Raw genomic sequence first — 26429 nt, forward strand, 5'->3', positions numbered from 1 at the left:
TTGCTCAAGACTTTCTCTACAAACCTAAGAAAACAAATATTTTCTATTAATAAATACTTTTTTTTTTTGTTTTTAATTACACAACACATTTTTCCTGGGGTACTGCTTCCCTACTGATTTAAGGGGAAAATAGAGGTTTCTTTTCTTTTATTTCTTAGCATATTGCTATGGTCTAATGCACACTACATATCATATTATTCCTAAAAATAACTGTATTGAAGCAGTCTCTGTTTGAGTGGGAGCCAACTGGAGAGTGCTGCTTCTATTGAAAAAAAAATTAAATAAAAGCAGAAGATTGAAATATCTTGGTTTATTTCTGCCCTGATTAGGCAAGCATGGCTTTTATCTCCTCAAAGGTTGGCCCTTTCCCCACACTCCAAACAAAGAGTTCATTCGCAGCCACCAAGGAGGGCATATGCCATTCCATAGATTTGCTCTGATTTACCTGTTGGGTCCAAACCACATTTCTCATTCCAACCTAGGCTTTTATTTGCTATCTAACCATGAGGATAAATAACTCTTGCATCTGATGAGCGTCTGGGTAGGAGCACGGTTAGAGGGATCAGAGGCCTGAGGATCACAGAGTTTTTTTTAATTGCTTTCTCTGGCCTGTTATACATGGATTTCCGTTCTTCTGAGGTATCCACTTACACGTCACCAAGTGGCTAGGTTAGGGTGTTTGGTTGTGCCTTGCATTTGCAGGTTTTGTGTCTTCTTGTAAATTTATTAGGCATTAAAAAACAAACAAACAAAAAAAAAAAAAAACAAGACACTAAGAGCAGACGAATGTTGCGATCAATAGGACAAACTTCTGCTAAAGTGCTAAGAATGGGATTTCTTCTCTCTCATTTATTTGAATCTATAACTGACTGAACATTTTTATCAGGACCATTGCTTTCTCTCGCCGTTTACACCTGAATAGGGAGGTCTAGAAATCCACCCTTTGGAGGTGAGGAAGAAAAGACCAGTCTGTCAGAGAAACCTTTAACAACTGAAGGGGGAACAAGAGTCTTTATTAAGGATATTGGGTAGCAGAATTACCTTGGCGGGGGCGGGAGGCGTTGTAAAACATCCATTTGCAAAAGGCTCTCAGGCTGAAACCCTTTCATCGGTGGCGAGGGGAGGGGGAGGCAGGGCGGGGGCTCGCAAACCCCCAGCTATCTCCATTTGTCAGCGCCACAGAGGAGGGGTCGTAAAGCCAGCGGTGCGGAGGGGTGGGCTGCCCGGTGGTCCCCGGGCGGCTGCTGCCCAGAGCGGGACGCGGCTGCGAGCGCGCTGAGCGCGGCGGGCTCGGCCCGGGGCGGCGCGGAGCGGGGCGCCCCGGCCTTTCACTTTCATGCCCACCGCATCAGCGTTAGGAAGGGGGAAGTGGGGGGAGGAGAGGAGGGAGGGAAGGCTAGCGCCCCGCTGTATTGTTCCCCTGCCGAATTGATATGCTAATTCCCCTTGTGAGGGCATCACAAAGAACACCTTGCACTTCTGAAAGACTTTTGTGTCCTGGACGGAGAAGTTTATTATCAACTAATTAGCAACAACTTCTAGCAATGAGTTGGGTTACATTTTCATAAGCTTTGAACAAACATCCTGAGCTGCGTTGTGTCAGGATGATGGGCTTGCTAAGGAAAATAGAGTCCTAAATAAGGGAACGAGCTTTAATAATTAGCGCCTGCTATATACGGAGCCTCTGTCGACGTAAGTCTTCTTCCGAGGCTTTTGATTCACGTTGCTTCCAGGATTGCAAAGGACCATGACAAGCACTCTACAAAACAAAATCTTACTCAGGGATGACTAGCCATTTTCCCCTTCGTATTAAGGCTCTCTTTAGACTACCTTGATAACGCACCGAGGATAATCAGTACATGAAGAAGCTCAGTACAATTAAGCATGTTCATATTAAATGTTATTTCGAGAGGCTTGTCGTAGTCAGTCTAGCACTTTGAATATAAAAATCCTCTGGGAAAATGAAAGGGCATATTTGAAATTACAAAAAGAAGACTTCTATAAATTTCACAGGCTTTCTATTTGTTGTGGTGGTGTTTGTTGGGCGTTTTGATATTTCTTTTTTATTTGGTTCGGTTTTTTAATTCTGTATTACTCTTTTCATAGATTTTCCACAGAAGGAGCACAGGGTCTCAGTACTAGGGTAGCTCCGTTCTCTCACTGCAGACTTCCTGTATGTTTGGAAACAAAAAGTATATGCTGTTTCTTTGGCTTCAAGTGAAACTAGGAAAAACAAGAGGACTTCACTTTTATCACTGGAGCAAGCACTAGTTATTTTCTGCTTGGCTTTATGCGACCAAAATAGAGCAGAAACACTCCTCTGAAGATAGGCACATTCTATGGTTTACTGATTGACTGGAATTCTTATTGACTGGAAACAACGTACTTACGGCTTCACATTATGCTGTCGGGTTTTGGCTTTTGAGGTGTGTGATGTGGTGGGGGAGTGTCATATTGCAGTTCAAGACAGTACTAGGTTGATTTTGCAGTTTAGACATGGATTTCCAGTGGGGCTTCCTAATCCTCTCCTGGTCCTGAGGAGAGCATTGAGGAAGTTACAAGCCTTGGGCCCATATTTGGGATGCAGAAGAAAAGTAGATCGGTCCTGGCTGCTTTTGCAATTCACCTTATCCTTTCCCATTCAGTTCATTTAATGGGCAAACACACTCTCCATCACTCGGTCTCTTTCTGTCTCCTTCTCCAAGCAAATTCATTTGTTTAAAATCCTAAAAGGTGGTATAAGGTCTTATTGAAACCCAGCAACGTAAGGGGTGGGAGTGGATTAGATTCCTTCATTTCCTTTTGGTAATCCTAAATGCAGCTATCTCTGGTTCCTTAATCTCCTCTAGAGTCGGATTACCACCCATTTGAGCAAGTGCAGCTGGAATTAGGGGATGACAAGCATGGAAAGAAAGTGCCAAGAACTCCTGAGGTGACAGAGAGAGATGTCGGGGTGGCTCTGGCCACCCGCAGCACCCTGGTGTCCCCCAGGGCACCCCGGGCGGTGGCGTGGGGTGACGGGGGTGGCCCTGGGCAGGGCAGTGCTCACCGGCCCCCGGTGCAGACCGGCCTTTCTTCTCACTGTGGCTCCGCAGCGTCAAGGGCCACCGCTGGTTCATTTGCCTCGTGACGGGCTTCTGCCAGCCCTGCGGCTTTCTGACGAGCCACACTGCCATACACAAATACACAGTTATGTGTATTTATATATATTTTTTATATATATTTATATACACACACATATACATTAATGGATGTTCCTGCATCCACTAGAATAAAGAATAAACATAAAATAGGCATTGAAATGTGGAGCGAGTACAACCTTGTTTATGCTTATCTCTGTCCACCTGGAAAAAGTAACCCTGCATGAAAACACACATTTGTGTGTGCGGTCATTTTTTGAAACAATCCCTCATATTTGATTGAAATGGAATATGCCACCGTGTATATCTAAGATTAAAGCTTTATTTTTAGAGGCCTGTAATCCTTTCAAGGAGGTTTTGTTGATATAAGACTTCATTGGAAAGTAATTGTGGATTGTACAGCTCTGACCTTTACAGAAAGCGGGGTGTGGGTCTGTACAGCCGAGAAATACTGTGCATCTATTTCTTGTGAAGCCCCTGCAGACCAGCTAAGTATCCATACAAGTTCAAGAATTTATTTGAAAGGTTACAATTAGTGGTCCAGCCATCAAAGCTGGGGACGTGGTATTTTCATACTAAGTGAAATACACTATTTAAATATATTTTATAAATAAATAAATAAAAAATAATAAGGCCAGGCCTTCTACACAAATTGGAGGCAGCTAAATGCTCTTTTGTGCCTGCAGCTCTAAGAAGGCTGTGATGCATGTGAAGGAAAGTGACTGACTTAACTCATTGGGATTCAGGGAACGGCCTGCCCTCTTTTGAAAAAAAAAAAAAAAAAAAAAAGCAAGAAGAAGAAGAAGAAAAGTAAGTGTGTATGTGTGTGTGTGTGCGTATTCGTGTTCGTGTATGTGTGTGTGTGACAGAGAGAGAGAGGAAGAGAGAGAGGAGGGGGAGATTCACAGAGTCTTGCTTTCCTGAGCTGAGAGCTGCTGGTTCCCAAGCCGAAAGTATTAGGAGAAACACGGCTTCTTGTGTCTTTGCTGCATTTACACAATGAAATCACTTCTATTTTTATTCTGGCTAACCGGCCGTTTTTGCTTGAATCCACTCCGAGCCATGGACGACGGGAACAAAAAAAAAGTACTTAAAAACAACTAGATAAAAAAAAAATAAAATAAAAAGAGGGAAAGAAAACCCTAACAAACCCAACCATGCTGGGATGAGGATTACTCTCTTTAGCGCTGCCTGTAAGTACAAAGTCTCTTGCTGCATTTCAGGGCGATAGTGACAGGCTGTTGTTTAGGTTGGGGTTGCTGGGGTTTGTTTTGATTCTTTGTTTTCTCCCTCTTTTTTTCTTTTTTTCTTTTTTCCTTAAATATGTCATCCCCTCTTTTTCAGTCTTCTGCCGGTTTGCTAAAATAAGAAGATAAAAGCGGGAGAGGGAGAGGGGCGGGCGGCTGAGCAGAGCGCGGTGCGGAAGCAGGGCAGCAGCCGGGGGTGTGGGGCTCCGCGGGCGCGGAGGAACACCCGGTGCCGGCAGTGAGAGGGAAAGAAGGCTGTTTTCAACATCACTTTGTGGGCTTGGATGGATTGAATTTTTCCTTCTTTTTTTTTTTTTTTTTGGCCGGGAATGTGCATGCCTGTGTGTGTACATTCACATCCCCAGGCAGCGTGGTCTGCTTAGGTCTCTGTAGTGCAACTTGAGTCCGCCCAACTCGATGGAATGCGGTGGTCAAAACAGCCTTCCAGCTGTTTGGTTTTTTGGGATTCCAACCCCCCCTCCCCCCACACAGACACACTCCTCAAGTGTACATGTGATGGTGTTACTTTTCCGTGGCTGGATTTGCTTAAAATAAACTAAGACCAAAACTGTCTTTCTCGAGCCTAGCCTAGTCGTTTTTCTCCCCCTCCCTTTCCTCCTTTCTTTCTTTATTTCTGTGAGAGCGCTCCTGGGAAAGCGGATCGGATAGAGGGCAAGGCTTTTGAAATCGTGGGGGAAAATGTAAGAGAATTCAGAGGGTCCGGGCTTTCTTTGTGTGGTGCTGAAGCCGCGGAGCTGCTTTGTGCTTTGGAAGGAGAAAATGGCGAGTCCTATTGTGTTTAGGCCATTTTCTTCCGGTACAAGGGTTTCCCCCCAAATCCTAAATACTTCAGGGCTCTTTTGAAAGAAATCTCCCAGCCTACGAAGTGTGAATGGCTTCAGCTCTGCCTTTTCCCCAGCCGGTAGCACATCACATTCTAGAGAGCCCACACATTTCTCTTTGCAGGGCTAGTGCACAATTTCTAAAGCTGCCGCATTCAGAGCCTCTTGCAGCGTAGGGGCTATTTCAGCTGCTCTTTGCCCGAGTTATTCAACTCGGGGGAGCAGGTTTTGAGAGAAAGAGGGGGCCTGAAGAAATTTTATTTTGAGACCTGTCCTTGCTTTTAAATGCTAAGGAACAGTGTTAGCCAATTGTGTGTGTGTGTGCGTGTGCGTGCGTGTGTGTGTGTGATCTGAGAAAAGGCTTGTCAACGGCGACGCCTGACTTTTCCACTAAATTATTTAAAGTTTATGTATATATACATGAATGTGTACTTGAGAGAGAGTGTATCTCTGCGCATGCATGTACCTAGGTAGCAAGATCTTTCTTTTAGGACCAGAAAGAGGCCATATATATATGCAAAGTGATATTTTAGAGGGTATTTAACCATTGTGCGCAAGTTATTCCTGCTGCAACTTCTAATGAAAAAAAATATAGTTTGCAATGTTGTCAGTTCTCCTCAGGTCATCCCATAGGTAGGTACCAGTTACTAAAAACCGCGTCTGCATTTGCATGTTAATCCATTTAAGGAAACAAATGAGAATCCGAGGTATAAAGGCTGCTGTCATATATTAACCACTTTACATTAGAATGTGAGTTTGCCCAGGCGCCAGTGATTAAAAGCTCTTTGAAAAAGGAGAGCTAACAAATAAAGCCCAAGAAAGGTAAATCCCCACTGCCACCGCCACCTCCTTCCAAGGTGCTGAATTTGGAGAAAAAAAAAAGAAAGGTATTAATAGTAATAGCAACAACAACAACAACAACAAAGCAGAGGTGTTGATGGAACTGTCGCGGAGGGGTGGCAGGCTCCCCGGCCCCGCGGCGGCGGCGGGCCGCGCTGGCGCGGAGGTGCGCGCAGGGCCATCGGCACGGCCGCCGGAGCAGCGCCCGCTGCCGCCAGCGGGTCAGGACCATGGACAGGGACCGGGCGAGGATGGAGCCGGCTGGTGTCACCCCGGGCACGGAGACCGAGCGGGGCTGTCCGCCCCCACGGAACGCCGGGGCCCCGAGCTGCTCTGTCTTTCTTGTTATCCTTCTCGTGTGCCTGCTCAAGATTCTAGGCAAAACACTTGAGAAATTACATTTAGAATTCTCCTGCAGGAGAGCAAGCTCTGTTAAAATGCCACGCCAGTGATTTCTCTTCTTACTGCTCGCAAAAGAAGTAAAAGGATCTCTCCATTCTGCATACGATTGCTTTTTCCCTCCAACTCCGAGCCAAAAATAAATCTACTGCTCGGATCGGCTGAATGACAGTGGTGTAAATTAAATTGATTTTATCAGTGACCAAGTTCCACAATTGGAAAAATTAAATGCCACTTTGACAGACAAGGATAATATGGAACAGATCTATAAAACAGCTCCTTTGAACAACAACAACATCAACCCAACAGGAGCCTAGATACTGGCGATCCCTTCTTCTTCATCTGCTCCGTTATGTCACATCGTCTAGTTTGCCTTTATGCAGTACCAAAATGATTGAAACCGTTGTTTGATGCAAAGGGAGTAGTGATGATGAGTCATGGACTTTATGCCACAGCAAAAGCAACAGACGTGGTTCTCAGGCAAATTTCTTTTTTTATTTTGATCGCGCTTCTAATTGGATTCCCCTTTCAGATGTACTTTGCGGCACTTCCAACCCACCCTACAGCTCCAGCAACCTCGGGGCTGAGCCACGGGAAGACGAGCCGAACTGCCTCCACCTAAGAACTGCAGAAACGCAACCTCCAAGTCCTTTAGCCAGGAGAACCCTGCTCCAGCGCCTGCCGCCGGCCCCACAGGGCGAGAGGAGGCCTTGAGCCACCTCAGCGCTCCCTGCGTGCCCGGCCCGGCTCGGCCGGGCTCTGCTCGGCTCGCTGCCCGCCCGCCGGGGCCTGCCTGCCGCAGAGGCACCGCGCAGCTCCGGGACGGGGAGAGGGCTGTCCCCGCACGGCCAGCGACCCGCTCCGGCCCGCCCCGCCGCTGCCCCGCCGGGACGGGCACAGCGGGAACAAAGGCCCGGGGCACGGCGCGGCCCGGCCCGGCCCGGGCTCCGGGCTGCTGCGGACGGGAGGCTGGGGCGGCACGGGGCCGGGGGCGCGGCGGTGCCGCAGTGAGGGGGGGTCGGTGCCGCCGTGCGGGGAGGGTGGCCTCTGGGTGAGCCGGGGATCAGGCTCCTCTTCCTCGCTATGACTGTACAGATTCATGTGACATTGAGGTTGGGAAGGTGGGGGAGGGCGGGGGGTGGAGGGAGAGGACCCGGAGGGAAGGGGGAGGGTTGAACTTTTCTGCCGGGCTCGGTTTTTCACACCTTTCTCTCCCGATGATGCGTGAGGACGTTTTGGGAGAGAGCGGCTCGGCGGGGTCCCCTCCGACCAGGTCCCCCTCGACCTTGCAGGGACCCGGCCGGGCGGCGCGGGTCTGGGATTGTGCCGGGTTTCAAGGACACGGGAGATGATCAGGACTTTGGGAGCCAACATCTGCCTGGCTGGTGACGTCAGCAACCCCGTGTAATCCTCTTGTACTGAAGGCAGATGCCTTATTTGTTTGGCTGGAGAGGCATTAATCCCTAATTCTGGAGCAGCAAGCGAGGGGGAGAGACCGGACCGCTTCCTATCCCCCGAAAGCAGCTAGAGGGGCTCTCCTCTCCTGCACTCTCCGGCTCCGACTGGGTGGAGGAGCCGCCAGCCCTCGGCAGGTTTGACCATTTCCTTTTTGATTGTGATTCTCTTTTTTGGTATTTGGAGTGGGTTCCTATGTCTTATTTTTATTTGGGTGCTTGGATTTCTCCCTATGATTCTTTGCTCTAGTACCGTCCTCAAGACGAAAAAGAAGGGGGAACTGCTCTTCCCCACCCCCTTCACAGTCTCTTAATTTTATTATTTTCTTTTCCTTTTTTCTTTTTTTTTCTTTTTTTTTTTTTTTAAGCTTTCCCCTGTGCTTGCTCTCGGGGGATTTTTGCAGCGGTGGGCAGGGAGGTTGCTCTCTGCGGTTCCCCGCGGCTGGCCCGTTCCCACTGCGCTGCAGGGACCCAGATGCCCGCTCGCCCTAGCGCTGCGGTGATGGGCGTTCCGCCTTGTCCGTCCTCGGCCACGGATCAAGCAGCCCCACAGGCTCGGGTCTGGCCGACCCCAGCTTCGCGTCAGTCCGTGTGGCCCCCCTTCCCTTCTCTTCCTCCCCTTCCCCTTCCCCTTTCCCTCCCCGCCCTTCTCCTGCTCTGACTCCCCCCTCTCTCCCTTTTGTCATTGGCAACAGCGCGGCGTGCGGGCTCCCGGCGCCCTTCCCTCCCCGCCTGCCTTTCCTTTCCTCCCCGCCTGCATTTCTAACGCTCTCGCTTTGTCTGTTTTCCAGGCGGCCGCACGCAGGAGCTACGGTGCCGAGGGGGCCCGGAGCCGCCTTCCCAGTTTGCCCCTGGATGCCCCGGCAAGCTACGGGAAAACTCTCTGAGAAGCACAGCTCGCCGCAGGATCCCGACCGCCGCCGCCTGCAGCCGCAGCACAGCCCGCTTCTCCTCCTCTCTCTCTCGCGGGCCCTGGCGCCGAGGAAGCAGTCGAGGTCAGCTGCCCGGTTCCTGGGGTCCGGCCGTGCTCGAGCCCGCAGGGTGATGCGAGGTGCCCGGCCGCTCCGCTCCTCCCCGGCGCGCCGTCGGCACGGAAAAGGAATTGTCCCGATCCTGAGCCGTGAAAGATGGCAAAAAGCGTAATAATAACAGTAATAATAAAAGCTTAGGCTATTTTTTTTAATTATTATAATGACTTCACCCCTCATTTCCTCACTCGCCAGTTCAGTGTAGGCAAGCCAGATGGGCTGCCCAGACCCTCCCGGGAAAGGGGCAGGTGCGAGTGAGTTAAATTTTTTTCTGCTTTACAAAGAAAGATGACACGTCCTGCCCTTTCATTTTTCATCGCCGAAAGATCCCCTCTTCTCCCCCCGCCCTCCCCCTGGCCGAGGGGAGCGGGGATGCTCTGGGGGTGCGGGCTCCCCCCGCCCGTGATCCAGGGGAGCCGCAAAACCCGGCGGACCGAGACAGCCGGAAAGACATGGTCATTCCTCTCAGCCAGGGATGCCAAATGACAGACGTCGAGTCGGGGAGAGTCAACTCCTGTGTTTAAAATCACGCGAAGACGCTGGTGAAATTAAAGCAGTCGTCCGGAATTGTGCAATAGGCACACGCATATATTATTACCTTTTTTTTTTTCCTTTTTTATCGATTAAATGCATATTTAACAGCTTCCTGAGCATTGCAAACATCAGACTGGCTAGTAAGCAAACTCGAGCATGAGTTATATGCAGCCTGGGCCAGAATGGGACTAGGGCGGAGGGAAATTACCGGGGTTTTTTTTCGGGGATGAGTTGCTGTTCTACTGAGAGAGAGAGAGAGAGCGAGAGAGAGCGCTCTAAGGCTCTGACTCTCCGTGTTCACAGCGGACCTTGATTTAATGTCATACAATTAAGGCACGCGGTGAATGCCAAGAGCGGATCCTCAAAGCAGCATGAAAGATCTCGCTAGAACATACCATAACAATAATGTCAATAACAAAAATAATTGCAATGAGCCTAAAAAAAAAAAAAAAAAAAAAAAAGGAAAAAAGAAAGAAAGAAAAGGAGAGACAAAGCAATAAAGAGCTCGACAACCTGTACTCACCTACGGAAACCGAGACTAACTAGGACTGGTGGACTGATTGACTCAGCCCGGTGGAAAGGAGATGCCGCTGTCATGGGACGGGCGCCCGCGGGGGCAGCTGTCAGCAGCAGGTAACGGGGCCGTGGGGGGCTACTGGAGCGGTGCGGTAGCCGCGGTGGTTTTTCAAGGTAGTGGTGACTCGACCTCTCGCTTTCTTGGGCTGAACCATGTAAAGTCGATTAATGGGAAATAAATACATTTTCTAATATTATCATCGCGAGGATTGTTCTTTGCGCATCGCTCAGCCGGTAGCTAGGAGTGCCCGCTCGGTAATGGCTCCTCCTCTTGCGGGGCTCCTCTGGAAGCGAGGAACGCGCGCCCCGGGACGGCGGCGCGGTGCGCGGGGGGCAGCGGAGCAGCGTCTGTGCCGCGGGCCGGCAGAGGCTGAGCCATGCGCCGAGCTGGTGCACAGGGGCAGGGCGGGGGGTGCCCGAGGTGCCGCGGGGGCACTGCAGCGGAGCCGTGTGCGGAGAGGCAGCTTGGATGGATGCGCGAAGAGCAGCGTGCGGAGGTTGCGAGGGAGAGGCGGGGAGGGGGAGCAGCGTGCGGGCGCGGCGCGGGGAGAGCGGCGCGGAGCGGTGCCGGCGGGCAGCGGAGCGGCGTGCGGGCTTTGTGCGCTGGCCTGGGCGGCGGGGCGAGGCGCAAGGCAGCGGCTGGCGAGCGCGGAGCGGGGGGCGGCGGCGGCGTAGGGTGTGCGGAGCGGCTTACGCGCGGGGGAGGGTGGCGGGGCGGCGGTGGCAGTGCGACGTGAGCCGGGGCAGGAGCGTGCAAGCCGGCACACTGGAGACGCGGCTCCGGTGGAGGCGGCGGCCGTGGCCGGGCCAAGCCGGCGGGTGCGGGGAGGGTGCGGGGGCGGGGAGGGGAGAGGCCGGGGTCCCCGCGCCGCCGGCGGCGGAAGTCTTTGTTCCGCGGGGCCTCGCCGGCGGTGGAACAAAGGAGCGGCAGCGCTGCTGCCGGCGCTGTCCCTGGTGCTGGCGGAGGCACCGCGCTCCCGCCGCGGGCCGCCAGAGCGCTCGTCCCCGGTCGGGCAGACGCGCCCCGGTGGCACCGCGGTGGGATCGTCCCCGGCTGAAGAAAACCCAGCATCCCGACGGGAGTGAGCGGCGAGCAAGGCAGGGGTGCGGGAACGGCAGGAGTGCGGCTCGGCCCGAGCCTCCGCCGATGCGCAGTGCACAGCCGGTGCCCCGGCTCCGTCTTCGAGCGGGTTGTCCCCGCGCATCCTTCCCGCCGAGTCGCTCCCACCCCCCGCTCTGAAACAGCCGGGTTGGAAGCAAGTCCTGCAGGGGCTCTGTCCCGCTCCTATCCCAACTCCGTCCACAGCCATCTGCCGCGGCCTAATTCTGCTCTTCATCCATCAAACAGCGGCCACAGCCAGCCAGGGCAGGGGATGCTCTCAAAGGCTAAAAAAGGCAAAACAAATGAGTAACAGCAGTAACCACAAGAACTGTAATGATAACAACACTCTCTGCCTGAAGGTCATAGAGCTTTGTCCTCTTTCTGATTGGTCTCAGCAGACAGCCTGCAGCAGTGGTGGTTTGTTTTTTTTTTACCAAAAACCGGATTGCAGATTGGACTGATCACCCTCCTCTGCAAAGGGATAAAAGGGGAGAATTCCTGTCCTTTCAGCAGCCTGTCACCTCTTCATCCCCGTGTAGTCACCCTTGCACTGTCCAGCAGACAGATGAAGCACATGGGCTACTCCACTTTTTCCCTACAGCTCATTGAGTTGGGGTTGAGTCTTGTGCCTGCTCCTGCCATGCCACACAGCTGCCCTCATTTCTTCTTTTGAGACACCTGTTCACATATACACATCTACCAATACAAATGTAAGCACATTTCATGTTTTCTATGTAGCGTCAGATTGTCAAAATTTCTGTTCATCACTGCTTCTTGCTTATGTGTCCTTTATAAGACCCGGCACTTCACAGGATCTCAGGGGAGCCAAGCAGAGAACAGAGGAAAGTCTATCTTTGCCTGCTCGTGTGCAAGCCAGGACGATGCACAGCAGAGATTGACCATCACACAGGTAGAGAGCAGGGAAATATTTTAAATGCCTTGTGTCCTGAGCAACCTGAAGCACTTAGTTAAACTGTTTGCAGGATTACAAACATGAGCCGGACCACCCCTGCACTGAGGCATTATTTGCCCACATTTTACTTTTTTTTTTTTTTTCTGGATATCAGTGCTAAAGATTTGTTACAAACATTCTATGGCTCTGTAGCCAAAGAAACATAAAAATGTAAGTGAACTTTCCACCACCAATCCCTCAATGTGGCTTTTAAGATACTTCTTAATGCCTGAAAAGAAATGGAACTTTCTTTGGAATGGGTGGAGCTTTCTTCTGGAAAGCTTCCAGAGACAGGGAACCTTTCTTGCCTTCTAAACTACAATAGCAGTAATAGCAATGGTGATGAAGATGATGGAGCACATAAAAAATGGATGCAATGAAAGTCTGAAGATCCAGGTGATGAACTGTGCCATCTAGAGACGTGTTCCCATTCCGATGTCATATGCTGTCATAGGCACATTGAGGTTCTGGTGGTGGCATCTGAAAGTAACCAACATTTAATATTCACCACTTTCCTTCCTGCTCTAAAAACAGAATTGAAACCCTGCTCTCAGCAATTTTTCATGGGGGTAGCCTCATTTCCAAGACTACCTCAGTCACGGCTCCCCACAGAGAGGAGTGGTGAACGCTGCCTGCCAGCCTCCCCTTGAGATAGAAGACAGCTATATCCCTCCTCCCCCACCCCCCCTTTTTTTTTTTTTAAGGCTATTTTTCCTTTTTCCCTCCTCAAGCGACTCCCAGCCGGAACCCCGGTGGAAAAGCCTGTCCCCAGGGCTGCCGGGGCTGCCCCAGGCGGGGCCGGACGGGCAGGGGGACGATCCGCCACCTTCTTCTCCTCCTCCTCATCATCATCATCTTCCTCCTCTTCCTCCTCCTCCTCCTCCTCCTCCTCCTCCTCCGCCGCCGCCCCCGCCCGGCCCCCGGCACTGCCGCGCCCCCTGGCGGCCGCGCAGAGGGCCGCGCAAATCCAGCGCCGCGCAAATCCAGCGCAACCTCGGCGCGGCGCAGCGCAGCGCTGCCTCCGCGGCGGAGCCCGGGAAACTGCGAGTATCAACCATCTCGAAGCAACGTCCCGAATAAAAAATAACTTCAAAACGTCAAGCGCAGGTCATTCTAAGTGTTTCGCGATGTAGATCGCGAGAAGCGATGTTTTCATAGCTTCCCGGCAGGAATAGAGGCTATCTGTCTCATTTAAATTCAGAGCTATAGAGTATCATCTGTGGCGTGAAAATATAAAGGGAAATGAGCTACTACCTGCTTACTGCAGCTGTTGAGGCGGCCTGGGACATGGATCTCATTCAGGGACAAATTAGAGCAAGAGGTACAGTCAAGGTATTATCCAGTTCAAGACACAGTGTTTCTCAAAAAGTTAAAAGCCTTTAATTTAGCTTTTGAATTAGGAAGTTTAAATGCCAACATTTCATTTGTCCTGGTGTACTCAAGGTGGTGGCTAAGAAAGATGTAGAGCATAGGTAAGTCAGGCAATAAGCAAAGCAAGATCTCCAGCAGAATAAGCACTGTCCCACTGCCTCCATCCTGCAGAGCTGTGCCAGCAGCAGGATCTTCCCCAGCCCCAGAGAGAAGCAGAGGACAAGTGACCCATCTGGTGCTTCAAGGCCTGGTGCACGGTGGTGACTGCCACGGGGTGAGAGAGTCAATGAGCCAGCCAGCAAAGGTATGACATAAGACTCATTTTCACACTCTGCACAAAATTCCTGGCATTTCTTTTTGTGTTACTTAGCTCCTCTGATACTGATCAATTACCACAATAACTCAGGAGTGAGATAATAGAGACAGCAATTTGCAGTCTAACGTGAATTAATTTTCACTTAATCTGGAACTGCTTTAATAGCAAGGTGGGCATTAAAAGCGCTGCACTACTCAATACTAAATATCTGTGCGTCTGAAGTAGTCATAAGATAATCTTACTAGAAAAATCCCACAATCAGAAAACAGGGAAAAAATACCAAATCTTATATATGCTGCTAGTTTAAAATATTTGAAAATGTAAATTAAGGACAATTTAATTAGCACCATGAAACTATTAAATTAACAGATGTACTGCTCATGCTAAGGTTGGTTTATCATTTGCCGTATTGGAGTAATTCTGTTCATTAAGCGATTAAGTACAGGTTGCATATTAAATAATATTAACTTAAATACACCCTCAATACTCATACGAAAGTACTTCAAATGCAACCTAAGCTTTTTAACTCCATCACTAAAAGGTTTTGCCTAAGTTTTCTGTACAAGGAGGTGAAAAATAAAATGCTCTGTACACAGGAATTTATTAGTGGTTTTTTAACTGATCTTAATTAATGTAGCTGATAAAGAAGTTAGTAAGCAAGGCAATAACATTCTTTGCTTAACAATTTTAACAAAGAATTACAGAATTATTTCAAGTATCTTTACAGTACTTGGAACAAGGAGATGACTAACACATGTAGATCTTCCTGACTTCCGAGGGTTATAGCTCAACACTATGTCATTTTGCACTATCTGTATAAAATAACTCTGCAGTCTTTTTTGAACCTAAAACTTATGCCATACATTATTCCTGTCTCACAAACTAGACCTATTAGAGTTATTGAAAGTATTTTTGGACCATTTAGAGATTTATGATTTGATTTACTCTTCTACATTCCGGGCGTGAGACATTCAACTGAGAAAACATTTTTAAATGAATGTACAGGTCCCTGTAAAAGCTCTCACCTTCACACTGTTGTTTTTCAAACTTAATTAGGAATTTTTTGCTATTTGTTCTTCTTCAGAAAATTTACATTCAGTCTACTAATATTTGTGGATAAAATGAAAAGAGCAGCTTTTCATTATATCCACAAATCCAGACAGCAAACCTAAAGGTACAACCTTTACATTTTTTACTATGGACACGTGCAGGTAATCTACAGACTGGATAAAGTCCATTAAAAATCAAGGACACTCCTTCTTTCAAACTAGAAAAATTGGGATATATCTGACTTCTATTAAATTGAACAAAAGTATAAAAAAATATGTAGCTATCACTAATTAAAGCAATAATTAGTGACATGTTGACCCATTTTAAAGTGTTATAGTTTCTCATCTCTCCTCTGTAGAGGATTCTAAAAGCCAATCAGAAGAAATAATTTTCTTTAAAAGAATGCCAAAACCCCAAAAGAAAACAGAAAAATCAGTGGGTTTTTCTTTTTGCAATTCTTTTGCTCAATTTCAAACAACTAAAATATCAGATCCCCCACCTTAGTCAAACCAGTGACTCCAGCTATAGGCCACAAATATTTAAGAAATACATGGAAATCAGTCAGGCAAGATGAAAGAAGTGTTAATTTTATCATGGTCCATATAAAATCAAGCCAACATCTGCATCCATTCAGATAGATCTGCTGCACTTATATGGTCACAAGCCTAATTTCAGTAAGCTTGAGTTTTAGTAAGATGTACTCCTAGACCAGGAGCCAGGTTTAAATACATGCAATGAAGCGTTGAAGAATGCAGGATGCAATACACCTTTGGAAAGCAATCCCATCCTTCCCTGTGTGAGATCTGGATTTAAGATGTGCTGCAGCACATGCTGCCCTCCCAGCCGTGCTTCAGCCCCACAGCTCCATACTGGAATAAGAGAAGAGCCCCCACGTGCTCAGCACCCCACCAGGACAGCACAGACCGGGACTGCTGAGACCCCTTGAACTGAAGGTTCAAATTACTCACACATGACCAGGGTCAGTGTTCACACTATACACTTAAGGCAGTGAATTAAATGTATCCTGGGCCTTCCTAAAATTATTTACAAACAAAATAGAGCATTAACCCTGGTTTAAAAGAAGAAACACATTATAATTGATGTCCCAGAAACACTTTTCTTTGACTACGAAAAATGCAAGACTTCTGGAATATGATGTGAGAGAAAAATATAATCACTTTCAAGACTGGGAATAATAGAAACAGGATTTAATGTTGCTTGAGAATGTGGGAGATCACACTCTGGAATTAATGAAACTGTTCCGTGTTCTAAGTTAGGACTACCAGGGGCTGGCAGCAGTAGGAGGAGTAGGACTTAGAATATTGTTTGTTACATAGTATTTGTATGCCAGATGTGTGATATTCCTCAGGGGGAGAAAAAAAATAAGTCATTGGTATGCTACTAGAAGAAATTATTTTCTGTTATAACCCTAGGTGTAGGCAAGCCTACACTGGGATTATGTACAGTATGATCACTTGTGGTCAGGCAAAGGGCTGCCAAGACAGCAAAGAGGGTGAGTAATCTCCAGTCATGAGCTGATCACAAGAACCTGATTTGTCAGCTCAGCAAAATGTAGTCAGAGGGGAGGTATGACAACTGTGGCAAATACCAGAGAAGAAACAACACCAGGATGGGCAAAGAAGTAATTGTATGACAAGGATGTTAGCACTAATGTTGTCTTGAAAAAAGACCTCAACCCTAACATAAAGGAATGTAAATTAATAAATAGCCTTCTCATCAGCTGGTGGAGGACAGGAAAAAATGTTTTAAGACAGAGTAACTGAATTAAATTACTAGGAAGAGTATCCTCATTGTTTTCTCTAACATATCAAAATCTCAAAAAAAAAAAAAAAGAAAAGAAAAAATTAAAAAGAGAAAAGATCTTATCCTGAATCAAAAAAAAAAAATGTTTAGTGTTTATTTCAGAGCCCAAAATCTAGTACAGTTGTAAAAACAAAATGTTTTGAAAGGGAATGAGAAAAGAGAGAAAGAATGAGAGCAATAGAAAAAGACAGAGACAGAGAAAAAAAGGGAAATCAAAGAGAAATAGGAAGAAAGTGAGAAAGAGAAAGAAAGAGAAGTATTTTCAAATAAAAGAAAATGGTCACAACAGGGTTTTTAAATTAATTTATTGAAGGGTTTTTTATTTGGGTAATTTAACAAAGCGTACAATTTCACTGCTTGGTTTCAATGAATCAGCTTTTCTTTCTTACAAACAGTATTTGAAAATCATAAATGCAGTGCTATGCAAATAACTCTGTTCTTCTTTAAAGCATTCCTTCTGTTATTATGTGAAACTTGCATAATAAGATAGACTTCAATACATCAATAATATCATAAGCTTACAGGAACAGAAAATCCAGCTATGTTACGGCATTGTTAACATTGCTGGAAATAAAGTCTCTAAATCAAGGGATTCAAAAGCTTTTCATTAATTTTTTCTGATTTTAGGCAAAGAGATAAGGAAAATACAAAGATAACTTGTTTATAGATTTTGTGGTTTGACAGAAGAACCTTTAGTGAGGTTTATGCTATGCTAACTGCAAGCAATCAAAGAATGGCAGGTCCTGGATATTTCTGATTGAAGAGACATCGGAGCTTAGATACAGTGTTTTTGTCAGCATGGTGGTTTATGTAGATTACACACAGGTATACATAGATTAAAAAATATGGATCAATAAATGCACCCCAGATATCAGCTGCATTAACATTAATGCATTTTCAAACCAATAGCAGTCCATAAAGTCGTGTTACACCATGGTATAAATTTCAGCAATAAATAAATTTAATACAATTTTTTTACTATAATTTTCTCTCACTTTTGGACACAAAGCACGCATGAGAGAAAAGCCACCTAAAGATGCAAAAGTTTGAGGAAATCCTAAATACAGAGAACAGAACTGAAAACACACGACTGTTTTTACCATCTCAAACTACAAACACTGCTGCCTTTTCAGATACAACGCAGGAGCCTGCAAGATGAAGGCTGTTCTGCAGCTCACATGGATGTGGAAGAGCAAAGGTGAAAGACTACCCAAGCTCATCTGTATGGAAACTGTGAAACTGCTTGGAAAATTTGGGGAATATAGAAGCTGAGCATTTATTAGGAAGCTTGCAGCTGATGCTAAGTAGGAACAAAGACTGAGATTCCCTACAAAGTTAAGTGAAGAGTAATAATTCTGCAATTTAAGAAGCTTATTTGGTAATATGGAAAAGAATTGAAAGGAGACAAATAATTCAAAGAGCAATAGGACAGCGAAAATTACTTTTTTTTTTTTTACCTTACAATGCATTTTCTTCAGTCATGTATGCTCATTGTATTGTGTTCAGCTTAAGACATTTGTGCAAGCAAGCTTCTTTCCAGCAGACTTTAGTATTTTGTGGGCAAACACAAAAATCACTAGATTTTCATGTCTCCAGGCACACATCTTTTTTTTTTTTAAATTTTTTCAAGCACTCACCCTCTCAAAAAGTAAGAGCAATTCTGTCCAGCAAGCAAGAACCACTGACAGGTCCCAAGTGGTTATGGGATGTCTTTGAAGAGTGGTTTTCTGATGAAAACTTGTCAGCAGAATCTGTGTTGGATTCCTGACTGCAGCATATTTCTTTCTTGTGCCACATGAAGTAGGATGAAGAGCAGAGAAGACAGTGATTTGGGATAAACCTTGAGCCCTGGGACCGAAACTCCAGCCCAAAGCTTGCCCTGAAGGAGGGGATATGGAAGTCTGCTGAGGAACAGGAGGGCAAATCCTTTGCTCTGCTAATGTATGCCCAGATCTGGAATTTAGAAAGACCATCAAAGGGAAGCAGTAGCTAAGTCCAGGCAGGAAAAGGCAGTAACAACTCCTGTGAAACAATTTCAAATATCAGAGCTAAATCAGAACAGCCTTATCAGTGAAAGATAAAGATGGTTGATCTTTTAAAATGCCCTTGAAAAATACCTACCAAATACCTACCAAACCAGAAAGTTGGTTTTGAGTCTGCTAGAATTTCAAGGCAACACTAAATTATTGTGTTACATATAGACTCCTTAACTAATACAACACAAATCAATATAACGCACACTGGTATATCTTATATTCCTCATCCAAAACTCTACACTTCCCTGTCATGTTTCAACCTTTGCATCCTATAGCAAGTGATTCCTATGTGTTCCTTAATTTTAAAAAAAACTAGAAACCTGGTCATGCTAGCAACCACTGCTCTTGTGGCTGAGAAGGACAAGGTGGGGTTTTTACCATCAACACTGCTCAGTGTTAGGAGTAAGGCTGGGAGAGACGAACCCCACCCTCAGGTGAGATGGACTGGAGCTAGAATGCCCCAGCTGAACACAGATTTGCCATGCCCTCCTGTCCCTACTGAGAGCTGACATGCTTAGAGAGTGATTATATTGGGAGAGAAGGATTAGTTGACGTCACACTAATAGGTCATGTTTTCTGACGGCTCTGCAGGAAAAAACTAAGGACAGATGGAGAGGTTCTGGGGACCCAATTTAGCAGAACTGAATTTCCTACTTTTGCAGTTTGCCTAACAGTGAGAGAATATACAGTGATACATGGAGGAATGTTAATGGGGTCAAAAATTGTCTGAACTCTCCCAAACAAGCAGATTCAGAAAAACAAAACCCTGGAAAATTCCCAGAAAGAACTTAAGAATATGATCAAGATGAATAAGAAAAGTGACTTGACACTCTGTAGTTAAAAGTCTTCTACTTCTGGCTCCTGGTTATGAATTATTTAGAAGGTGTTTGGAAAACATCATCACTTATGAAAAAAAATCTGCATCTCTAAAGGGATCACAGATTTGTGAACAGGATCCTAATTTATTATTTCAATATACCATCTCAAGGGTGCCCAGCTACTGAAACAAGAAAAAGTAATTTTAGGAAGTTTATTTATCCAGTTTTCTTTTATTTTTTTTCATTCAAATACAGTGAAATAGGCTTGACTACCCCTCCTCCAGACAGCTCCCAGAAGGGCTTGTGGAGACAACATGGCACAGCAGGGTCTGCAGAACTACCAGCCAGCCTCAGACACAGCAATTCCCAGACAACTGGCATCTAAATTCAACAATATTTACAGTCTTCCATCTAATGGCTGGTTCTCACCGTGGAAAATTCCAAAGATAGCCACTTAGCTGGTAAGCCCACACTTCAGCACTGGTACTCAGCCTAGGTTTCAGTGGCTCCCTATCTAAAGTTCTTGAGATCTGCCTACCCTGGCAGGAGCTGATAAGCACGTGTCTATATACCCATCACACAGCCCTTGAGCAGGTTGTGCCCCAGTGTCAGCGTTTGGGAAGCACCAGTGCAGTTTCTCAGCTCCCAGTGTAGAAAATCTGTGACCACCACAGAATTGGTTATTAGGGAAGCTCTCTTATTTGAAGTGAAAAAGTATTTTTGCAGGTCAAGCCCTGGCAGGTCAGGGGAGAAATGTTACAAACATTACATTTTCAGGACTAATTCATGTGATTCTCTGCTACACTTTATTACTTATGTGATACAATTGTGTTTTTACCAAAGTATGGGCAGCAGGGACTACTTTATTGGCACAGTCTAACATATGGGCACTAGTCCAAAGTGACACATTTTCTAAATGTTGTATGGGCAGATATCCTAAGAGCTCCATAAGAATCAGAGCTGCTAATAAACTTCTAAGAATGGCCTTGGGTACTGGAGGGGCATAATGAGAAATTCTGGAAATTCATGTGAGGAACTCTGCCAGTTCACTTCAGCATTGGCATAAAATCCTTAGTCTATGACTTTTTCCCTTTTTTTCCTTATTAGTCTGTCTGAAAGTGGTTCAGAAAGGGGAGACTTTAAAAACCTGGTCAAGCATGCTATTGGGAAGTACTATCATATAGTCAAATTTTCCTGGCCCAACTCTTCAAGCTACAGCAGCCTTGTTGGCAGGATACGTGCTTATTTGTTCCCAAGTGTTACATTTGGACATCATATTCATATAGTATAGATAGATGGATAGATAGATAGATAGATGGATAGATAGATAGATAGATAGATAGATAGATAGATAGATAGATAGGTAGATAGATAGATAGCTGTGTTTGTGCATCTATATTTATATACACACATACCTTCAAAACATATCTACTAAAACAAAGGGGCCTAGAGAAGCACAAAGCTTTAAAATAGAGAATTTATAGAAGAAAAGAAAAAATCTTTCAAAATACTTAATTCTAAGTTTTCTTCTATTGCTCCTTTCCTTTTACCTAAGTAAAAGTGCTTCCACCATATTTAACTTACTAAAGCCTGAAGACATCTGTGGTGTTTACTTTAAGTTCTAATCAATTTCCTTTGTTACCAAATCAGTTCAGAGGAGCAGTTGAAAAAACACTTATGGATATTCTTAGTGGTAAGTGACTTCTTGAATTAGTTTAATAATTTAAAGTAATATTAATAAACGTTATTAATAAACAATTATATTTACTATCTGCTCATAATGCAGTACTGCTCTTATATTGTTTCACATGTTTCTCTGTTTTTACTGCTAATAGTAGTAGTAATAATAGAATGCAAAAAATTGACTTCATGTTTTTGACAGTCAAGGCTTAATATAGCTTTGAAGACCCTCATTTTCTGAAGCCCGCAACTTCAGAAAATCAAGTTTGAGACCCTACATCAGTGATTTTTTGGGAAAACTTGACTTGCTCTTCTAGGCAAGCCATTATACTCATAGCAACACACAGTGCCTTCCAGTTTGGCACTGTGGTCTCCTAACCATGGATTGTGTTGTGAGTAGTTATCGGAACTGGTAACAACTGATCTGTGCATGTGAGCATGCATATGTTTTTTTGTTTTTTTTAAAGTAGAAAATGGTGCTTGCTGATGTGAGGTGTCCTCCCTTTCCCCAAGGATCAGCTTCCATAAGTAAACAGATTTTCCTAAAACAGCCTCCATCACTTCTTTTTCTTTCCTGCAAAAACTATGGGTTAAATTCAAGAATGGGGTAAATTCTGTGTCCAAGTGCTTCAGCAGTGGTACAGCAGAAGGACTGTGGAGACAGACCAGTCCAAGAACTGTGCAGGAAGGAGGAGGACCATGCACCAAGCCTCAGATTCTGATGCCAGCCCAGTGATCCCTGGTGTGCTCCAGCACAGGGCTCGGTATTGTTCTGTTCCTGACTGAGGATGAGGGTATTTCCACTTTCTCCATCAACTCCCCTAGCCATGCACCCCCTCTCTTCCACAGCTCTGTCAGTGCTGGAGCTGCAATGGGAATCTCCTTTCTTGAGGGCCAACTCAAAACATGCAGGGCTCAAGTGAAGCCCAGAGATTTTCCTCCTACATTTCAGTAAATACTACCACAACAGGTAGAACTCACACAAGGACAAAAACGCAAGGAAGGAATGAGCAACATGACACTGTGTAGAGGATGGGGAAAAAGAAACACTGTTACTCAGAAAATGCACATAGGACTTCAGTACAAAGCTCGGTAACTAGTCACACTTCAAAATGGCCCAGAAAATATCTGCAAGCTCCTAAGTGGCATGGTTTAACAAATGCCCTTAAGAACAAGCTTAATTCAGAAGTGCTCAGAAGAAAAAAAGATTGAAATGCATTGATATGTAAATCCAACCAGCAAGCAGAGCTGCTTACAGAGCTGTACAAAAGGGATTTATCCTCTACTTTTTTTACATTTTTAGCTTTATAATGGTAGTGGTGATCTTAGGGATATCCCTAGCCAAATTCAGGGCTCCCCATTTGGTATAAATTCACTAATTTAATAAAGGAGGTCTGGCCAGAAGGAAAGTTAAAAAAAAAAAAAAAAGTGCAAAGATTTCCAAATTCATCCTTGTTTCAGATCAGAGGAGAAAAAATTGACTTCTCATACATTACTAGGGAGGGTGTAGCAGGGGGAGTGAGCCACCATACAGACATACCCACACCCAAGAGAGCATCTTACTCCTGCAGTCTTGCTGCTAAAGTCTTCTTGTACCCAACACAGCCTCCATCCTCTCAGAAGGGAAAAAATCCCCCAAGCTATTGCAGCTATGGTTAGTCTGATGTTGTAGCTGCTTGTGTAGGCTCTCTTGTGAAGAGGACAGCATTTGGCAAGTCCTTGTCTCGAGAAATTGCATTTAGTTTGTGGCACTGCCACAAAAGTAGATGGCAAACACAGACCTTCTACTAACACACCAATGAAAATCCCAAGCTAAAAATGTTACAGATGACGTTGATCCAATATTCCTCCCACACACACAAAGCCCAAGATTGCCATAAGGACTGCTCTTCATTAAAGTTTCATTAAATGGGCTGTTAAAATAAATAAGCAAATTACTTCTTAGAACCACAGCACACGGTTCCAGTCAGAATAATGTAGAAGGCATGACTTATATTGAGCAGATTTTTAAGCCTGTTATCAAAACTATTAATCATGTCTCATCTAACAAGAAACCTGCAACATTATAATTTAAGTGAACATAGTTACTCTTACAAGGAATGCAGATTGCTTTTAAATTGTTGTTGTTATGCAGAAGAAAGTTTGCACTGGTGTATTGTATGCATCTCTCCCGACTTCAATCAAATCTGCAGGAAGATGTAAACAAGATAATGGTTGTTTGGAGCAACATGAGCTAACCAAAGTTTTGCCTGTAGAACGTGAGTCTACTCCATACTTCATTTTGGTCTCAAAAAGACAGAAAAACAATATTCCTCTCTTATTTTCATGAGAGGAGCCTGGATGAAATCCTGTGAACTGGATTTAGAACTTTCAATCAAAATCAGAGAAAATACTTTTCTCAGAGTTGTTCTTCAGATTTACTGGCAAACTCAGTTGGGAAACCTCCTCAGACAAAGGTAACAGAGGCAGGGCATTAGCTAGCTTTCTAGCCTAAACTATCTAGCTGTGGGGACCCTGGGAGGCATTCCCTGGGTTGGGGAGACACAAGAGGCTTCCCCCCGGGGCTGTTGGGACCCCACTGGCTCCTTCCCTTGTTGTTATGTCCCTCAGACACTCCCCCCAATTCCCCCATTGGCCATCATCTTTGTACTGCCCAGGGAACATGGTTTAGCCCGGACCTCTGGGGACACAGAGAAACCTGGAGGCTCCCCATGAGTCTGCCTTGGACCCTGAACATCTTACTAGGCAGCTGAATTAAACATCTGAGGATATTATGCAAAGGCCCTTTTTTGCTTCCTTATCCTGGACTTTACTAGCAGCAATTACAGCTGCAACATCTAGCTAATCTCACACAAAACTATGGGATATGGTGAAAGCAAATAGGTTTATATCTGCTATGCTTATGCACAGGGTTTACTTGCATTCTCTGGAGCACAGTTTTTCGATTAGAAAAAGCAAGGCAGGCCGTGTGCTGTCAAGGTGCTGAGATCAGCTGGTGTATAAGCCAATGAAGTCTGAGCAGCACTTACAATGTTACCCTCACTTTCCCAGTATCGACACTGTGCTTTTGAGCATGGGAAACTGAGTCCAGGTTTTGTTTGTGATCAGCTTATGAAGCATGTATGGACTGGGATTCCTTAAAGAGCATCATCTCCTAGCTGGTTACTGGTGACAAAAACTGTTTCCTAACTCACCCTCTAAGAGTCCTGCAGTTTTCCATGTGTCAATAGGATAACCCTGTCAAACACTCCCAAAGAAAAAGTGGAAAATTACTCATAAAACAGCTTCAGCATACGCTGTAACTCTCTTTTTTTATCTTAGCTGTGGAAGGTCCTTCAAAGCCAAGGTCCCTCTCTGCTAGGCACTGCATATGTGGGTTACTCTCAACAGCTTCTTGACTGCTATCTTTAGATAAAAAACCTGATAGATACCAAAGTTGTGAGGAGCTGAAAAAATCATGGTGCGTAGCAATCACAACCCAGCTCATTCATTATCCTTGGAACTACTTTTGGAGATGCCATTGATGGTAGGCACCCTCTTTCTTCTGCATATGAGTAGCAGATCTTCTAGATTAGTGGGATTTCAGTGCAGGAGGCTGAGCGAAGCAGATAATATGGTCTTGTACCTTTCACCAACTTCCCATCCCTTTTTGATTAAACCAACCCTTTTCCAATACTACTCCTTTCCCCTCTCCTGGCTTATGCCTATTGACCTCTGATTTGAAGATGTATTTGGGCATCGAAATGCATGCTTGGGAAATTTCTGGTTATAATATTATCAGGGTAAGCTAGTTGCTACTGTAAAGACCACAGGAGAAGCATAAAGACCCTTAAAACAAACAAGCCAACAAACAAACAAACACAAACATAAAAAGAAAACAAAACCCAATATTTAACTCAACACATTTAGTTTCTACTGGAGCTGAGATCACAAAGTCTCAGCTGTAGGAAACTGTTGGCAGGCAGGCAGGCAGGATCCAGGCTTGCAGCTCCTTTCCTTACACTCTGAAGTGGTTATCCCATTTGATTTAACTTAACAAGCCCCACAATTGTTAACCTGAATGGGTCCTTGCATGGCTTATCCTTTCTCAGAGACAAAAGCAGGGGTAATGGAGATGGAGTTGGCAGCAGAGTGAAGAGCCAGGAATGTTTTGACACTCCAATACCCTAGGATGAACCATCACAATGCAGCACTGTGGACATGAGTTTCTGAAACATTTTATGAAGAGCCCAGATCTGAGGGAGGTGTTTTGCTCTAAATGGCAAAACTGTTGCCTAGAATTGAAAGAAAGACTTTCCAAAAATATTAAGAGTGCTAAAATAAAGAGCAGTCCTTTAATGCAAGGTTGCAGGTGCAAAAATATAGCTATGTTCACACATGGCATGATATCTTCACAACTTTTGTAAGTCTAATTAATTAGTACATCTAACAGGTACTTCCAATAGGAGAACAGTTGCCCTGGTAACTCACCCTTGGGTCCACCCCTTGGAGACTCTCCAGGGGCTTCTTTGCACTATTTTTTGTTGTGTCTCTCAAGTCCTGGTGCAAAACAGGGAATTCTTGTTAGAAATTCTTTTCTTGAAATTAAGACTAAACAGAATTTCAAGAATGTGACATAAAGGGTTAGCTGCTGAAGTGTGAGAAATCATAAGAAAATGCTAGAAATTATAGAACCATATATTAAAATCTACAAAACTACACATATGAAAAAAATGTAAAATCTTTAGACAAATGCTCAGTGCCCTGACTTGCAGGATGAATGTGAAACTGTCTTTTTCCTGAGTGGTAAAGGGAACACCCTCCACTCAGTTCTGCAGTTTTTCATCATTTGCATGAAAGGACAGAGATAATAATCTTACTTAGATTTGGTTCCCCACAAGAAACAATGCATCCACCCACCTTTTAGGGAAGAGCCTCCTCCCAGAGCTGCCTGTCTCTCTCTATCTGCTCTAGAGGAACTCCATCTCAGGTTGAATGTTTTCCAGGCAGATCAAGTCTGGACAGGTGGATCCTGGTGGTTTCCCTAAACCCCTGGGTCACACCTGTGTCAAAAACCTACGAGATTCAGGGGCATTACACTGGGCACAAACATAGGAAGAAGCACTTTAGATTCCAGGGCCAGAGGCTTAGTGTATCTTCTAGCACAATTTCTAAGCTGACAGCGCTGTCTTTGCTGCTTTAAGGACTTTTATGGAGATGTGGTCTCTGCAGCTACTGATA

The 26429-nt window shown here is 45.3% G+C and overlaps 1 protein-coding gene across 1 annotated transcript; it reads right to left on the reverse strand.

The window, feature by feature from the left end:
• Positions 1-8716: 8716 nt before the first annotated feature.
• On the reverse strand, positions 8717-11132 carry LOC119696964 (formin-like protein 3). Its single transcript, XM_038126922.1, has one exon. The coding sequence runs from the start codon at positions 11130-11132 to the stop codon at positions 10299-10301; it is 834 nt and encodes a 277-aa protein (XP_037982850.1). The 3' UTR covers positions 8717-10298.
• Between the last annotated feature and the right edge of the window lie 15297 nt (positions 11133-26429).

This window comes from Motacilla alba, chromosome 2, assembly GCF_015832195.1.
Source record: "Motacilla alba alba isolate MOTALB_02 chromosome 2, Motacilla_alba_V1.0_pri, whole genome shotgun sequence".
NCBI lineage: Eukaryota > Metazoa > Chordata > Aves > Passeriformes > Motacillidae > Motacilla > Motacilla alba.

Coding starts and splice junctions, on each gene's coding strand:
- LOC119696964 (XM_038126922.1), bottom strand. CDS start 11,132: ATGCTGGGTTTTCTTCAGCCGGGGACGATCCCACCGCGGTGCCACCGG.